The sequence below is a fragment of the Rhinatrema bivittatum genome, chromosome 13 (genome assembly GCF_901001135.1).
Source record: "Rhinatrema bivittatum chromosome 13, aRhiBiv1.1, whole genome shotgun sequence".
NCBI lineage: Eukaryota > Metazoa > Chordata > Amphibia > Gymnophiona > Rhinatrematidae > Rhinatrema > Rhinatrema bivittatum.
Genome location: NC_042627.1, coordinates 81045277 through 81063791, shown reverse-complemented (window position 1 = coordinate 81063791; position 18515 = coordinate 81045277). Strand labels below are relative to the sequence as shown.

Sequence of the window (18515 nt, the reverse complement as noted above, 5' to 3'; positions counted from 1 at the left end):
ACCCTTTGCCAGTTGCTTCAGTTATTTCCCCTGTGTCTCTTTCTCGCTGCCTGTGTTGCTCTGTGGAAAGTGCTGGAAGGATGGGGGGGGGGGGGGAGTTTGTGCGACCCTTTGCCAGTTGCTTCAGTTATTTCCCTGTGTCTCTTTCTCGCTGCCTGTGTTGCTCTGTGGAAAGTGCTGGAAGGATGGGGGTGGGGGGGGGGAGTTTGTGCGACCCTTTGCCAGTTGCTTCAGTTATTTCCCTGTGTCTCTTTCTCGCTGCCTGTGTTGCTCTGTGGAAAGTGTTGGAAGGATTGGGGGGGGGGGAGTTTGTGCGACCCTTTGCCAGTTGCTTCAGTTATTTCCCCTGTGTCTCTTTCTCGCTGCCTGTGTTGCTCTGTGGAAAGTGCTGGAAGGATGGGGGGGGGGGGGTTTGTGCGACCCTTTGCCAGTTGCTTCAGTTATTTCCCCTGTGTCTCTTTCTCGCTGCCTGTGTTGCTCTGTGGAAAGTGCTGGAAGGATGGGGGGGGGGGGGAGTTTGTGCGACCCTTTGCCAGTTGCTTCAGTTATTTCCCTGTGTCTCTTTCTCGCTGCCTGTGTTGCTCTGTGGAAAGTGCTGGAAGGATGGGGGGGGGGGAGTTTGTGCGACCCTTTGCCAGTTGCTTCAGTTATTTCCCCTGTGTCTCTTTCTCGCTGCCTGTGTTGCTCTGTGGAAAGTGCTGGAAGGATGGGGAGGGGGAGTTTGTGCGACCCTTTGCCAGTTGCTTCAGTTATTTCCCTGTGTCTCTTTCTCGCTGCCTGTGTTGCTCTGTGGAAAGTGCTGGAAGGATGGGGGGGGGGGAGTTTGTGCAACCCTTTGCCAGTTGCTTCAGTTATTTCCCTGTGTCTCTTTCTCGCTGCCTGTGTTGCTCTGTGGAAAGTGCTGGAAGGATGGGGGGGGGGAGTTTGTGCGACCCTTTGCCAGTTGCTTCAGTTATTTCCCTGTGTCTCTTTCTCGCTGCCTGTGTTGCTCTGTGGAAAGTGCTGGAAGGATGGGGAGGGGGAGTTTGTGCGACCCTTTGCCAGTTGCTTCAGTTATTTCCCCTGTGTCTCTTTCTCGCTGCCTGTGTTGCTCTGTGGAAAGTGCTGGAAGGATGGGGGGGGGGAGTTTGTGCGACCCTTTGCCAGTTGCTTCAGTTATTTCCCTGGGTCTCTTTCTCGCTGCCTGTGTTGCTCTGTGGAAAGTGCTGGAAGGATGAGGGGGGGGGGGAGTTTGGAATGGAGCGCTGGTCAACATTCTAACAGTCCAAACGGCTTCCAACAGTTTCCCAGAGAGAGCAATGAGGGTGGTTCTTCCATTGAACAGGGCTTGCCATACTTGTAACCAACGTGGCCCCTGAGGACAATGAAAATAAATTAGTAGGGGTGTGATCCCTCTCCAGCAATCCCCAGCTGATCTCCTCCCTCAGCCTCCATTCCCTCCAGAGGACCTTCTCTTACATTCCCCAGCTCAGCTCACCCCCTCCAGCCCTTTGCGCATCCTCCTTCCCAAGCCATTTTGATCTTCTGTTATCCCTTCCCTGTCCCCCCAAGCTGATCACCTCTCACCCCCTGCGCCTTTCTTGCATCTGATCCCTCCCTTCCTTGGTCAGGATCCGTGGCAACATTTTCATTGTGAGCCTGGGCCAAAGGTGGATGTCAGGAGGTGAGAAGTGAGGGCAGGCTGCTCTTGGGTGAGGAGAGAGGAGCACTGGCCCCCTCTCTCCAGCCCTCCCCATGGTGGCAGCGTGGGGTCTGTGAGCCTTGCAGTGGCCCCAGGTGCCCTTTGGGGTCTCGACCCTTCTTTGGGGGAAGCAATGGGTTCTTCTTCCCCCTACAAAGCTGTGGAGATGCGGTGTTATTGTGCCTATGGACAGACAGACGGACATCGATCCCTTTTACGTAATCCTTTCCTACATTTTATGTGATGGAACGCATAAACCCCTCGACAGGACAGCAGCTCTGAGCATGGGGCAGGTGGAAACTCGCTGCTGGCAGCCGCTAGATGTGGAGCCTCCTTCCATGGCTCAGGCTTCGTAGGCTCTGAAGGTTCAGCCTTTGCTCTTTTACATATTTACAACCGGACAAGAACCGCTTCAGAGCTCGGGGTCACTTCAGGCTGCCCCGTTAGAACTGAAATGACTTTCTTTTCAGAAATCTTGCTTTGAAAGTCCCTCCAGACGTGAGCCTGAGCCTAATCAGAAGCAGATTGTCTGCCAAGGCTGTTTACAAAGGCACAGAAGCTCTCAGAAGGAATGTTCACTCTGCCCAAAATGGAAATCTCATTATACTCCATCAGGTTTCGGATTCCTTTACTGATCTGCCGGGAGACCCCAGGGCCGAGGGTCCCTCTCACAGACTTGCAAGGAGGGTGTCAGAAGGCCAAGTGTCCCTGTCGCAGATCTGCCCAGCAGACAAACGGGGCGGGTGCTCCTGTCACGGTCTCTTCATTTATAAACAGGCATTTGGAGGTTGATATTCAGCACCACTTAACTGGATAAGTTTGGACTAATCCTGTTATTGAACATTTAGCAGCTGCCACTTAGCCAGATAACTATTTAAACAGGTAAATAGTTAACCGGCTAAGTGCTGGGCTGGATGGGGGCGTTCCGGTGCATGGCCATTGATCTGACTAAGCCACATAAGTGCCAATATTCAGCTGCATCCGCATAAGTTAGACTGCTGTTGAACTTTTAGAAAGTGCTGCAGCCGTGCCACTGAATATCCTGACTTAGGCCTGGATTTTCTAAGGTCGCAGACCTTAGAGAATCCGGCAGGAACGGGGGGAGGGGCGAAGCGGGGGGCGGGCCTGCGAAAGCCGGCAGCGATCGCACCACCTGCAGTGTTATCACTGCTGGCTTTCGCACCCAGTAGCGCCACCGTGAAAGGTGGCGCTATTGGGCGCGCTACCGGCGGCGATAAGGAGTCTTATCTTTCACCGTCAGCGAAGTTGTCGCGGACTCTGCCCCGACTCCTCCCCTTCTGGTGTGGACTCTGCCCCGACTCCTCCCCTTCCGGTGCAGACTCCGCCCCGACCCCTCCCCTTCCAGTGCGGATTCCGCCCCGATCTAGCTATCGCACGCGATCCCTTTAGAAAATGACCCCCTTAGTTAGCCAGATATGTTTATAAGAACCTGCCACACTGGGTCAGACCAAGGGTCCATCAAGCCCAGCATCCTGTTTCCAACAGAGGCCAATCCAGGCCATAAGAACCTGGCAAGTACCTAACTTTCTCAGCCAGATAGCGGCTGAATATCTACCTCAGGATATTTCACCTTTTCCTAAAGCTTGTCCCAAGGCCAATTATGAAAAGGCAGGGCTGCGTGTTCCTGTAATAATGCTGTTTGTGTTTTCCAGGTTACACTGTCACCTCAGTCATGTCAGCAAAGTTTGGCCGGATTTATGTGGCAGGAGCTCCCAGGTTCAACCACACGGGGAAGGTGGTGATTTTCACGATGCATAACAATGAGAACCTGACGATTCACCAGTCCTTGAAAGGAGAGCAGGTAAAGCAGAATGACCATCCACTTCCCTCTTCTAATCTGGATGGACGCACAGGCAACTGCCTAGGGTGCCAAATTTGGAAGGCACCGAATATGCAGGCTTGCATTAGGGCTGTATTCTGTCACATCAGAGACGGATCTCAGGGTTTGCCACTGTTGCTGCTGTTACCCCCCCCCCCCCTCCCCGGCTGGGAAAGGTCAGACAATAGGGAGCAGGAGGTGTTCGGCTGCTCAGGCATAGATTCTGTGCCAAAAACTGGTAAATTCTGAAGCACATTGGCAAAACATTTCCATTTTCATATTGTACAAATTAAGTAATTTTCCAACCTTACTTGTCTTTAAATAATTTATATTTTTATTGGGTTAGGAAAAAGGATCTTAAGTATTAGCACAGGAAGGAGATCTGAGGGATGGGCAGAAGAGAAGGGGAGGGTGAGAGGATACGAACATAAGAACCTGCCATATTGGGTCAGACCAAGGGTCCATCAAGCCCAGTATTCTGTTTCCAACAGTGGCCAGTCCACGTCACAAGGACCTGGCAAGTACCCAAACATTAAATAAATCTCAAGCTACTATTGCTTATTAATTAATAGCAGTTTATGGATTTTTCCTCTAGGAACTTATCCAAACCTTTTTTAAACCCAGTTACACGTGCCATAACCACGTCCTCTGCAATGAATTCCAGAGATTAAATATGCGCTGAGTGAAAAAGAATTTTCTTTGATTTGTTTTAAATGTGCTACCTGCTAACTTCATAGAGTGCCTTCTATTATCTGAGAGAGTAAATAACCAATTTACATTAACTTGTTCAAGTCCTTTCATGATTTTGTAGACCTCTGTCATATCCCCCCCTCAGTCGTCTCTTCTCCAAACTGAACAGCCCTAACCTCTTTAGCCTTTCCTCATAGGGCAGTCATTCCATGTCCCTTATCATTTTGGTCGCTCTTCTCTGCACTTTCTCCAGTGCAGCTATATCTTTTTTGAGATGTGGTGACCAGAACTGCACACAGCACTCAAGGTGCGGTCTCACCATGGAGCGATATAGAGACATTATGACATTTTCCGTTTAATTCACCATTCCCTTCCTAATAATTCCTAACATTCTATTTGCTTTTTTGACTGCCGCAGCACACTGAGCCGACTATTTCAATGTGTTATCCACTATGATGCCTAGATCTTTTTCCTGGGTGGTAGCTCCTCCTAAGATAGAACCTAACATTGTGTAACTACAGCAAGGGTTATTTTTCCCTATATGCATCACCTTGCACTTGTCCTCGTTAAATTTCATCTGCCATTTGGATGCCCAGTCTTCCAGTCTTGCAAGGTCTTCCTGCAATTTATCACAATCTGCTTGTGATTTAACTACTCTGAATAATTTTGTGTCTTCAGGAAATGTGATCACCTCACTTGTCGTATTCCTTTCCAGATCATTTATATATTGAAAAGCACCAGTCCAAGTACAGATCCCTGAGGCACTCCACTGTTTACCCTTTTCCACTGAGAAAACTGACCATTTAATCCTACTCTCTGATTCCTGTCTTTTAACCAGTTTGCAATCCACGAAAGGACATCACCACCTATCCCATGACTTTTTACTTTTCCTAGAAGCCTCTCATGAGGAACTTTGTCAAACGCCTTCTGAAAATCCAAATACACTACATCTACCGGTTCACCTTTATCCACATGTTTATTAACCCCCTTCAAACAAATGTAGGAGATTTGTGAGGCAAAAATTCCCTTGGGTAAATGATTATTGGCTCTGTCCCAACTAAATGTTTTGTGATTTTATTCTTTAAAACAGTTTTCATGATTTTTCCTGGCACTGAAGTCAGGCTAACCGGTCTGTAGTTTCCTGGATCGCCCCCTGGAGCCCTTTTTTAAATATTGGGGTTACATTGGCCATCTTCCAATCTTCAGGTACAATGGATGATTTTAATGATAGGTTACAAATTTTTACTAATAGGTCTGAAATTTCATTTTTTAGTTCCTTCAGAACTCTGGGGTGTATACCATCCGGTCCAGGTGATTTACTACTCTTCAGTTTGTCAATCAGGCCTACCACATCTTCTAGGTTCACCGTGATTTGGTTCAGTTGATCTGAATCATCTGAATCATTACCCATGAAAACCTTCTCCATTATGGGTACCTCCCCAACATCCTCTTCAGTAAACACTGAAGCAAAGAAATTGTTTAATCTTTCAGTAATGGCCTTATCTTCTCTTAGTGCCCCTTTAACTCCTTCATCATCCAACAGTCTAACCGACTCTGTGATCTTAGGCAAGTCACTTTCTGTCACTGTGAGTCTGTTCAAAATCCTGGCTCTGTTACTGACTCTCTCTGTGTGACTCTGGGTGAGAGACGTTATCTCTCTATGTCTTGGTTCTAATCCCCGGCTCTGTTACTGACTCTGTGTGTGACTCTGGGTGAGAGACGTTATCTCTCTGTGACTTGGTTCTAATCCCCGGCTCTGTTACTGGCTCTGTGTGTGACTTAGTGTTTGGGTACTTGCCAGGTTCTTATGGCCTGGATTGACCTCTGTTGGAAACAGGATGCTGGACTTGATGGACCCTTGGTCTGACCCAGTATGGCATGTTCTTATGTTCTGGGTGAGAAACTTTATCTCTCTGTGTCTTGGTTCTAGTCCCCGGCTCTCCTTGCTCAGTCCCCTTAAGAAGTTTGACCTTTACACTTCCAGCTCTTCTCTCTGCCTTCCCTTTCAGATCGGCTCCTATTATGGTGGTGCCATAGACTCCGTGGATGTGAATGGCGATGGAATCACTGACGTCCTACTGGTTGCTGCTCCCATGTACTTCACCGAAGGTCGAGAACGGGGCAAAGTCTACGTCTTCCTTCTAAGAGAGGTAACTCTTGGGGATAGTACTGAGAAGCCCCTGCACTGAGGGAGTGCTGACAGCAGAAGCTGCATTTGTTGGTGGCTGAGCAGGATTTGATGTAGAAAGTTAAATCTTATAAAAGCATTGTTTAAAGGTTGAGCTATTACTGTGTCTGAATATTGTATGTTGGGAATTAGTCCTGTGTGTAGTGTATCTTTGTGTGCTGGAAAAGTAGTTTAATTCTCTGTGATTTGCTTTGAAAGTGTGAGAGCTGATTCCTGGACAAGTAGTCAGTGGTGTATGATTTGAAAAGGTGTTAACTGCAAAAATTATTAGAGACAGAAAGGGAGATTTGCTGTATTGTGCTGCTGACCTCGGGCTGCTACAACCTAATCGCCATCCTGTACCTTGAAGCCCTGGGTCCGGCGTGGTGCCGTGTCCTCTGCAGTGATGTCGCAGCAGGGCTCTCAGCGTTCTGCTTCGGGTCTAGACTAAGGGCATGCAGCATCACTGCACTCTCGGTGGCGCAGACTGCTTCTCTGAAATTAAAGGAGGCTCAGTTCCTTTAGTGAGTGTCCCTATCCCTTGCTCCTGTGCCATTGTGGTTCCTGGTTCTGCTTTTCAGTGGCGTTCCTGTCTTGTCTTGCTGCTGCCTCAGTGGTCCAGTGTTCCTGACCTCTCTCTGTCTGCTGTCAGCACTGACCCCTGCCTGTCCCTGCCTTTTGACGTTCTGGATTTGCTCCTTCCCACTGGTCTGCTGCTGTCTATTGGAGCCTAAGCAGAGCTGAGACAGCCCCAAGGGTCCACTCACCCTGAGTCATAACATTAGCTGAGAGTCTCTTTTTTTAAACTACTTGCAGAGAGAATCATTCAGAAGATTTTGTTTTGAAATGTAAAGTAATTGACTTAGAAACACAGAAGAACAGAGTAATTCTGAGGGAGCGTAATAGCGGAAGCCGCATCTGTTGGTGACTGAGCAGGACTCGTCAGCATTGGCTTACTTAGGACGTAGCCACAGACGGGCCTGGGTGGGCAGTCTCCCACCCAACCGGAAGAGGCCTGTTAGAGCAATGCCTTAGCGGGATTCCATCCCCGTGGTGGCGGAGAGGAGAGCTGGAGCTGCATGACCAGGTGTGCATGGGGAGCCTAACCAGCCCGCAGCCTGATGCCTCCCCTGCTGCCCACCAATCTTCCTGTGCACACCCGCGCACAGCTTCTGCTCCCTCCCTCCCCTAAGCAGGAAGATCGATGGGCCATACGGCCTGAAGATAGCAGCAGGCCCTGGGGGCTGTGGTGGAGCTCATCTCACCACAGCCCGATGATAACAGGAGATCATGATGTGTGTCGGCTTGTATGTATGTGTGAATGAGTGAGAGCCTGATGTGTGTGCATGTGTGTGTGTCTGTGTGAGAGCCTGATGTGTGAGAGTCTGTATGTGTGAGCCTGTATGTGTGTGTCTGTATGAGAGCCTGTATGTGTGGGTGGGTGAGAACAGGAGCTTGAATTTGTGTATGTGTGGGTTAGAATGGGTGCCTGGGTGTGGGTCTGTGTGTGCATAAGAATGGGAGCTGGGGTGGGGAAGTGAGAGAGTGAGTGTGTGTGTGTGTGTGTGTGTGTGTGTAAAGAATGTGAGCTTGTGTGCGGGGGGGGGGGGGGCAGATCATATGAGAGTAAGAGCTTGTGTGTGTGAGGGAGTCTGAGAGAAAGCATGTGTGTGAGTGTGAGGGAGAAAGGGAAGGAGAAGAGAGACACTAAAAAGGAATTAGGAAATGAACGACAAGGGAAAAATGTGAAAAATAGACCAGGACCAACTGATTAGAAAAATGCAAAAATCAGACAACAAAGGTAAAAAGAAAAGAATTATTTTGAAATTTTAGCAATGTGAATCTGCCAGCTTTGGGAATGTGCATTTCTTATATTTTTGTATTTTGCTCTTTCTTCAGAGTCTGGTTTCTCAGGCTTTCTATTTTGGTTGTGTCTGCATGCTTCTGTTTCTAATTTGTAGTCTCATTTCTATATTAGGTAACGGTCGGTCTCTGTTTTGCCTGTGTGTGTGTGACTGAAGGGCAGTATTTCTGCTAGCGTGCAGTTTCTCTGAGGTACTCTAGCTTGTTCTGTTATTCCCAGTAGGTGGTGTATGAATGTTCTAGGGCCTGGTGCAGTATTTGCATTGCTGCTTTTTCATAAAGCTGCTGTTATTTGAATCCTGAGAGTCAGTACTGTGACTGTGGGGTATGGCAAGGTTCAAGATGTCGCTTTCTATGCAGGAGTTTGTGTTAACTTTACAAAATAGCAGTGGAGGGATATTTTTGGCTGATGTGACACCAGAATTTGCATTATTTTTTTCATGTTAGTTGTAATGTGAATTGTTCTAGTTCTGCTCTGCACCTGTTCTGATGATTAATGATATTTTATTGTAGATATGATGATTTCTGGCTTTCTGCAAAGTGGATTCATGAAAGAATACATTAATTTTTGTTTTACATGATTTATTGGATCTGATTGTTTGTCTTTGCTTTTTACATGATATACTTGTGCATTTATAAACTGCAATAATATAAAATAAATTAATACAGATTAATAAGGAATTTTTAATGCTGGTAAGTGCTTGAAATAATTGAGGTAAAATATTTTAGAGTTTCATGCATGATGCATAATGGCTGTTGCAAACTACTTAGAAAGCCTTTGTAGGGTGCAATATATGGCATTATTTATTAATAAGAGTACAAAGAGTAAGTCTCAGCCCTGCATGCATACAGCCCACCCATGTTAACCTTGTGCCCACCCAATAAATCAGTTCTGGCTATGCCACTGGCTATTACTGTGTATGAGTATTGTGTGCTGGGAAAGTAGTTTGATAATTTAAGTTTATTAAGTGTATCTTGGTATGCTGGGAAATTAATTCTGTGTGCTTTGCTCTGAGAAGATATGAGAGCTGATTCCCAGATAAGTAATAAATGGTGTTTGATTCCCTCCTGCCTCACTCTCACTTTCTGATAAATACATTTTCTTCATAATAAGAGACATTAAGGGACTTAGATCAATGTGTAATTAACCCTGATTTTAGTAAATGACTAATTTTAGTCCTATTTTTGGTCATTAACAAAGCTAACAGAAAACATACTTTAGTTTGATTAAGTATTTTTGTATAATTATGGATATTATGTTGTACCCCACAGCTATTTGAACCTGTGGGTTGTAAATTTCTACAAATAAATAAAGGATATTTAGCAAAACAGGGAAGTTAGAATATCCCAATAGAGAGGCTATGCTAAAGGGTGAAGAAACCCAGGTGGATTTAAATAAAGAGCACACAGATATGAATGACTACAAAGTGCCTGGGTCGTCTCTGGATAAGCAGGTTGTAAATACAAAGAAAAATGCAAATGAAAAACATATGCCAGAAGCCTGAAAAGTAAGATTGGTTAGTTAGAATGTATGGCACTATATGACGATGTAGACATAATAGCATCTCGGAGACCAGGAGGAAGGAGGATGATCAGAGTACAAATTACACTGACATGACAGGACAGATCAAACTGGTGGAATGATGGCATTATTTGTAAAGAATGTCGTAGAGTCAAGCAGGATAAATGTTCTGCAAGAAACAAACTGTGGATAGAAATTACAAGTGTAGCAGTGAAGAGTACAGTAGTGGGGGTGTGCTACTGCCTGCCTGGCCAGGATGAGCAAACAAACTGTAAAATGCCAGCAGAGATTAAACAGGCAACACAATACTAATGGGAGATTTCAATTATCCCAATATTGATTTGGTAAATGTTACATCAGGACATGCTAGGGTGATAGTTCTTAGATGCTATGAGTAACTGCTTCATGGAAACAATGATAGGAGGAAACTACTTTACATCTAGTTCTTAGTGGAACACAGGACCTGGTACAAGGGGCAAAGGGGCTGGATCTACTTGGCAATAGTGATCATAATGCAGTTATATTTATCATAATCACTGGAGTGTGGATACTGATTTTTATATTACGCTTTTCAGCACTTCAAAGCAGATTACATGCAGGTACTGGAGCTATTTCACTATCCTCAGAAGGCTCACAATCTTAAGTTTGTACGTGAGGCAATAGAGGGTAAAGTGACTTTCCCAAGGTCACAAGGAGCAGTAGTGGGATTTGAACTCTGGTTTCCCTGGTTCGTAGCCTACAGCAGTAATATTTAACTTTAGAAAGGGAGACTATGATAAGATAAAGAAATCAGAAAAAACAACTATAAAAGAGCATTATCAAACTAACCTTTCTTCCAATAAGTTTGAAATGTATGCCTTCCATGTGCAGAAGGTCACGTCATGAGGACCCCACTGTAACTTACTCTCAGCTTGGTATTCAGTACGTTGGAGCACATTCAAGGTGGTGGAGGGGAGAGGGAGTGACGAGATGGTGACATGTTGGGTAGAGAGCAGCTCCCTGGGTAGAACAGAGAGTTGTCAGCACCTGGAGAGAGCGGCTGTCTGAGCAGGATGGACAGCGGTTAGCACCGATGATGGTGGTGGTGGTGTGTGTGTGTGTGGGGTAACAAAGAAGCATAATAGCAGAAAAAGACCATAGAGCCTGTCTAACCTACCCATCCACACCAACTATTCAGTTTTACAATCCCTACCACTCCCTGAGATCCCCTGTGCCTGTCCCATGCTTTCCTGAATTCAGATACTGTGCGTCTCCACCCCCTCCACTCAGAGGCTGTTCCATGCATCCACCAGCCTACCTGTACATAAATACTTCTTTAGATTAGAATAAGAACAGTCATACTGGGTAAGACCCCAAGGGTCCATCAAGCCCCGCATCCTGTTTCCAGGTCATAAGTATCTGGCAGGATTCCAAATAGATTCCATGCTGCTTACACCCAGGGATAAGCAATGCTTTTCCCCAAATCTACTTGGTTAAGAACTGTTTATGAACTTTTCCTCCTGGAACTTGTCCAAACCTTTATCAAACCCAGCTACACTAACTTCTGTATCCTCCAGCAATGAATTTCAGAACTTAATTGTGCATTGTGAAAAATATTTTCTCTGATTTGTTTTAAATGTGCTACTTAGGTCTGTCACTCCCTTATCTCGCTATTAGTTTTGACGCCGCAAAGGCGTTCGATAGAGTGGAGTGGAGTTACCTATTCACTGTATTACAACGTATGGGTTTCGATGGGTTTTTCCTACAAGCCATACAACTTCTTTATACTGACCCCCGGGCTTGTATAGTGGCCAATGGCTCACAGTCGGAGGAATTTGTAGAGGCACGGGGTACGAGGCAGGGGTGCCCTCTCTCCCCCCTTCTCTTCCTATTGCAATTGGAACCTTTGTTACATGCAATTGGAAGTACCCAGGAGATCCGTGGTATTTACATGGAATCCGGGTTCTTTAAATCCGTGGCGTTTGCGGACGACCTGCTCCTACTTATCACCAAACCAGCCTTGTCATTGCCACCATTGTTGCGATTAATTGGGACTTTTGGGACCTTTTCGGGTTTCCAGCTAAATGAGACTAAGTCATATGCACTGGCTTATCCACCTGGACTGCAGGCTAACTGGGAGGGACATTTTCCACTCCAGTGGGCGGGAGATAGTATTCGATACCTGGGAGTTTATATACCCTCGGACCCGGAGTTGGTTTACCAGGTTAATGTTCCACGATTGCTCCGACAAACCCAACACACTCTCCAGACCTGGAAGGCACTCCCTCTCTCATTGACGGGGCGGGTGGCGCTTTTTAAGATGACCCTGCTCCCTAAATGGCTTTACCTACTGCAGAACCTCCCGCTCTTATTACGACGACGGGACTTAGCTCGGGTAGAGGGGGAGTTGCGGAGATTTCTGTGGAGTGGGGGACGGTCTAGATTACCTCTTCGCTGGTTACAAAATTCGTGGAGAGGGGGTGGTCTGGGGGTCCCTAACCTTGCCAATTATAACCTTGCCTGCAATATGCGGCTTATTCGCAATTGGTTACAGGGCTCCTCGCATTATGCCCCGCTTTCGCTGGAGCGGACCCTTTTATATCCGTTGGCTCCCTCTTATGCCCTACAGGGCAAAGTAAGCGATCTCCCTTGGTCTACCTTACATTCGGCATTTACCTGGCCCATACGGCAATCCTGGAAACGTTTTGTAAAACTCATGCACGCCCCAACTGTGTGTGCTCACTTGCTACCTATTCGGGGGAACGCTGAATTCCAACCAGGCACGCAATCGGTTATGTTCCGGGATTGGGAGGCTCGGGGGGTGGAATATTTGGGTCATATGTGGACCGCGGAGGGGGTATTAATGCAGTTTAATGACTTTCAACAACTTTACGGTTTCCACTCCAAACACACATTTCCCTACTTGCAAATCCTCCACTATCTCAAGTCCCTGCCACCGGAGGCCAAGGATATCACAAGGTACCAAGCCCTAGATGAGGTGTTCCAATTTGGGGCTGCTAAGACCCCGTCTTTGTCTCAGTATTATAAGATATTACAAAAACGTACCCAGGTAGAGGTGTGCTCCTCTCTCGTTGATCGTTGGAATAAAGATGGCGAGTTTCTTATTACCAGTTTCATTTTGCATGTCTGTTTTGGGCGAATAGCCAGGATCTCTACCAATATGTACTACAGGGAGATGCAATACAAATTTTTGACCCGTGCGTTTATCTCCCCTCAAAGGGCGCACCAACTGTCAGTGGCCATTACGCCGTTTTGTGTCCATTGCCCTGGACGGGTGGGTACGTTGTCCCACATGTTTTGGACTTGTCCGGGCGTACTTGGCTTCTGGCGCAAGGTAGCGACCTATTTAATGGATTTGCTCGATGTGGCATTGCCCGTCTCCCCTTTGTGGTTTTTATTCGGGTGCATCTCTCCACTTCGTGTCAGGGATCCTGGCTCTTGTCAGTTGTTCCAGAAGGTGAGTTTGGTGGGAAAGAAAACGATTCTTCTCGTTTGGAGGTCTTCGGATGTTCCATCATTTTGGACCTGGAGAAATCAACTGCATAGCATGATGACCATGGAAAGCATGGTGGCACGAGGATCGCCTAGCCGCCGGCGCCGGTTCACTTCCATCTGGACTTTATATCTTCAGACTTTGTCACATCGCGTACGGAGTTTGTTTTTGAATGATTGATAGCTTCGATTGAGGGCCCACGGGCTCCCTCGTGTGGAGTCTTCGTCTGACTGCCTTTCTTTAACCAGTATTATTCATGTTTACGGCACATAAAAGGGGGGGGGGGGGGTGCTGTGGGAGGAGAATTATCGCCCTGTTGTTGGGTCTGTTGGTAGAGGGAGAGATATGAGTCCACTCTCTCTTGTACTGTCTGTTTATTATTGAATTGCAAAACCCAATAAAAATGTTTGAACATAAATGTGCTACTTAGTAACTTCATGGTTTGTCCCCTAGTCTTTGGAGTTTTTTTGAAAGAGTAAACAACCAATTTGCATTTACGCGTTCCATTCCATTCATTATTTTATAGACCTCTATCATATTTCCTCTCAGCCATCCCTTCTCCAAGCTGAAGAGACCTCACCTCTTTAGCCTTTCCTCATAGAGTAACTACTCTATTCCCTTTATCAATTTGGTCGCCCTTCTCTCTACTTTTCGTTTCCGCTATATCTTTTTTTTTTTTGAGATGTGACAACCAGAATTGTCCACTGCCCTCTAGATGTGGTCTCCCCATGGTGTGATGAAGAGTTTTATGATATTCTCCATTCCTGTCCTCAGTCTACCCCTTTCACCCTCTTGCATCCTTCTTCAGGGAGATGAGATGGCGGGTCGCCCTGGCCATACATTTCATTCACAAGGCTGTAATTTACCATTTCTTAAGCACACAGTAATATATAGTTTCCACTCTGATGAAACCTGCAGTTCTCCTGCTCTGCTTTTCATGAATCTTGGCAGCAGTGGCCGGCAGATTCTGGCTCTCGTTATTGCCATGATGAAGTGTGGCAGGCAGACAATGCTCGGAAAATTCATGAAAATTGAGTGATGTGACTCTTGGATTTATTCTTGGTGAGCTCCAGTGCCTGGGTCTCTAGAGCATTGAACCTGTTCTGCCCGGGGGCTTTCAAAGAGCTGTGGAGTGGTTAACTTTGTACGGATTCTCAACTGAAGTTAACTGGTTAAAGTTAGAGCTGAATATTTGTTTTGTTTTATTTCTTTCTCGTGTTTTGTATACCGTCAATCGGTTTCGCCATCAGAACAGTTTACATCGTTCTGATTTTAATATCCATTTAAATCTAACTGCACCTAGGGCCTGATTCACCAGGCTTTTCAACATGAATCGGGCCCTTAGCAGTCAGATGTGGCCAGTTAGTGATGAATATTGCACTAATACTGGCTACATTTGAAAAACCCACTTGGCACAATATGACCCAGCCTCTTTTTTTTTTCTCCATCTAAATCTCTGTACACAGTGGACAGGGAGGGGGAATTTTTAACTAGCTAGATTTATGCCATTTAAAGCCACTTTGAATATTGACCCTCTGCGTGTCTGTGGAGTTTGCACTGCTTCTGCCTGGAGAGGGGTGTGTGAGTGTGTGTGTGAGTGTGTGTGTGTATGGGTAAAGGAAGCTTGCACTGCTGCTCTCTTTGCTGTACCTATCCTGTGGAGGGGCAGTGTGTGAGTGTGTGTGTGTGTGTATGGGTAAAGGAAGCTTGCACTGCTGCTCTCTTTGCTGTACCTATCCTGTGGAGGGGCAGTCTGTGTGAGTGTGTGTGTGTGTGTATGGGTAAAGGAAGCTTGCACTGCTGCTCTCTTTGCTGTACCTATCCTGTGGAGGGGCAGTGTGTGAGTGTGTGTGTGTGTGTATGGGTAAAGGAAGCTTGCACTGCTGCTCTCTTTGCTGTACCTATCCTGTGGAGGGGCAGTCTGTGTGAGTGTGTGTGTGTGTGTGTGTGTATGGGTAAAGGAAGCTTGCACTGCTGCTCTCTTTGCTGTACCTATCCTGTGGAGGGGCAGTGTGTGAGTGTGTGTGTGTGTGTGTGTGTATGGGTAAAGGAAGCTTGCACTGCTGCTCTCTTTGCTGTACCTATCCTGTGGAGGGGCAGTCTGTGTGAGTGTGTGTGTGTGTATGGGTAAAGGAAGCTTGCACTGCTGCTCTCTTTGCTGTACCTATCCTGTGGAGGGGCAGTCTGTGTGAGTGTGTGTGTGTGTGTATGGGTAAAGGAAGCTTGCACTGCTGCTCTCTATGCTGTACCTATCCTGTGGAGGGGCAGTCTGTGTGAGTGTGTGTGTGTGTATGGGTAAAGGAAGCTTGCACTGCTGCTCTCTATGCTGTACCTATCCTGTGGAGGGGCAGTCTGTGTGAGTGTGTGTGTGTGTATGGGTAAAGGAAGCTTGCACTGCTGCTCTCTTTGCTGTACCTATCCTGTGGAGGGGCAGTGTGTGGGTGTGTCAATCTTGCACTGCTTCTGTCGTTAGTGTCCTGTAATTAGGCAGTGTGTATGTGTAAGAGAATCTGACCCTATTCTTTTGGTAACATTGAGAATTAGGTTTACATTTGTGTTCATCTGCCTCCTTTTACCTATAATGAATTCAGTAAAGAATGTAAACTTGGATGTATTTTCTTGTTTTTGTTGTTAAAAATACATTGGAGGAGCTGGGTGTGGTCCCAGAGGGAGATTCAGGACCCCAGCTTGGTAATCTTCAATGGGTTTCTGTCTCTGTGAATCACCAATCCTGTATTAAAGTGACCAGTTTTCCGAGTTTTTCAGAGATTAGCTGGCCGATTGCACATCTTTAAGTCAGTGTGTGGGCAGAAGAAGGTAGGGTGGGATGTAGGTCCTTCTGCCCTTCTCTGAGGGGTATTTTAGCCTTTTGGGAAATTGTAGCTGATATGTTAGTGCTGATGCCCATAGCCACATCATATAGGGTCATGGGTCATGCTTGATGGCTCTTGCTTTGATTATGACCAGGAGCTCTCCTCCTTCTCTCTGGCTTAACAGGTTAGATTTGTTTCTGATGGGTCACTGAAGGTCATGGATAGCTCCCAGAATTCTCGCTTTGGTTCTTCCATCGCTGCTGTCCCAGATCTCAATCAGGACACGTACAATGATCTTGTCATTGGTGCCCCACTAGAAGAGGACAACAAGGGAGCAATCTATATCTTCCATGGCTTCAAAAGGAACATCCTGAAGAAGTATAGACAGGTGAGTCCTGCTGCTCTCAATACAGCACCCAAGATTCCAGCTGGAGGAAGGATCAGATCTCCTTTAACAATGACCATCCTGGGCTGGCACATTGGCTTAATGGCAGGGCAGTGCACTCCCATGCAGAGAACCTGGTTTGAGTTCCTTTCTCAGGTCTTCCCCCTACTTCTAATTGATCCAGCAGCTGGCATGCTTCAGGTTCCCCATTAGCCTCACCTCACCGTGGCTTCTATCTAGGGCACACTCATATCTCCAGGAACGAGGTTTGTTCTGAGCTGGAAGGGAGGGTGCAAGCTCTACTGGCCTTGTTTTGCTCAGAGTTCTTCATTCAGATATCCCTGGTGCATAACTAGAAGTCATTTTCTGCCCCCAAACAATGTGTACACTGCAGCTGCAGCACATGATCAAAGGAACATGGAGAAAGGAACATTTCAATGTGCCGCACTGCCGTGGCATCATGGCATCTTTATGGCTTCTGGCAAAACTAGCAAAGAGCCACCAACAGTGGTGCTACTGAATATTTGGAAAGAACCCGTGGCAGTGCAGGGACACTCAGAAAAACAAAGTGAAACAAACTAGCAGCTGGTCTGCCCTGGGAGACGAAGGCAAAAGGTTGCAAGGGAAGTCTCTTCCATGCTAGCTGGAGGGGCAGGGATGCAAGATGAGCCTTTTTCCTAGGGGAATGAAGGTGGAGAGGTATAAATTGAACCCTTTCATGGTGGGATAGAGGAGTGGCTGATGACTCCCCTCCTTGTCGGGATGGAGGAGCTGGGATGTAATCTGAGCCCTTTCCATGGGAGAATGGAGGGCAAGAGCTATAGTTAAGCCCCCTCTTTGAGGGGATGGAGGGATGTGAGATGGGTCCCCTCTGTGGGATGGAAGGGAAAGGGGTCTATGAAAAATGCAGGGGTAGAGGTCTGAGAGCATCCCCCTTCTCAGTGCAAGGGATGGGGAGGGTCCTTTTAAGTGTTCACCATCTCCAAATTCTTTCCTACACCCTTCATAAGCTGCTTTCAGTAGGCAGCAGCAGGACATGGGATTAGGGATACGGATGGGGGAGATGTGGCCATTTTAGATGGGTTCTCCTTCCCATGAGGTTGGCTTTGTGTTTTCTCAGAGAATAGCAGCGTCGGACCTGGCTCCAGGACTCCAGTACTTTGGCTGCAGCATCCATGGGGAACTGGACCTGAATGAGGATGGGCTGGTGGACCTGGCTGTGGGGTCTCTGGGCAATGCAGTGCTCCTGTGGTATGTGGTGCCCCCCTCCCTCTGATGTCTACATGGCCGGGGGTTGTTACCCAGCTCCATTATGCAATCGTATCCTCACGCTAATGGGTGATACCAGGCCTCCCCTGCCTGCCCTCCCTTCTGGGGAGGGCAGGCAGGGGAGGGAGGAGGACACCAGGAAGGGGGGGGGGGGGAGTAGAGATTAGGTAACAGAAAAAGGGGGTAAATGTTAGATAAGAGGGGAGGGACAGAAGAAGACATTAGGTGGGCATTGCAAGCTATGGGCACCCAGGGCTCATTGGCCAGTGCTGAATCTTTATTGAATCTTTACCGATCCCGCCCCTGCCTTTACGCAGCCTTTAGGAAAGAGAAGGGGAGGGGTTGGAGAAGGAAGTCAAGCAATTGTTTTCTGTTTTGCTGTATCTGCTCCACCCTCACCTCCCCCCTTCCTGTCTGCCCCATGTGGGGAGGGGAGAGGCAGGAGAAGGGAGCAAAACAAGTATCATCTGCTGTGCTCTGGCCTCATCCATTCCCTTCCTGTCCCTAGGTGAACTGGAGAATGGAGCAGAGCGATGGTGTTCAGGTCTGCAGTGTCTGCTCCAGCCACGTCCCTCCTGTTTCAACAGGCAGCACTTGGGAGAGAAGAGGAGGGGTTTGGCTGGGGCAGAGGAGGAAGGAGGAAGAAGAGACCCCAGAGCACAAGTCAGGGGAGCTGTAAATGATTCACAGGGAGGGAGAGGAGATAATTGCTGGTGCTGTGAGATGAGCTGTAGATGGGATAAATTCTTGGAGAGGTGAGGAAGGAGTGGCACAAAAGGGGGCAAAGACTAA

At 47.2% G+C, this 18515-nt stretch overlaps 1 protein-coding gene across 7 annotated transcripts in view; it reads left to right on the top strand.

Annotated features, from left to right (window-relative positions):
* The window catches only part of ITGA11 (integrin subunit alpha 11), a 158443-nt gene that overhangs the window by 77616 nt on the left and 62312 nt on the right, over positions 1-18515 (top strand). For all 7 annotated transcript variants that reach the window (XR_003852403.1, XM_029575155.1, XM_029575153.1 and 4 more), the window contains 4 exons: positions 3355-3503; positions 6221-6361; positions 16254-16457; positions 17575-17705. Coding sequence is in view for 6 of the 7 variants with exons in the window: in XM_029575155.1 (XP_029431015.1) it covers positions 3355-3503; positions 6221-6361; positions 16254-16457; positions 17575-17705 (625 nt within the window). In the remaining variant the exon portion in view is untranslated. The remainder of the gene's footprint in view (positions 1-3354; positions 3504-6220; positions 6362-16253; positions 16458-17574; positions 17706-18515) is intronic.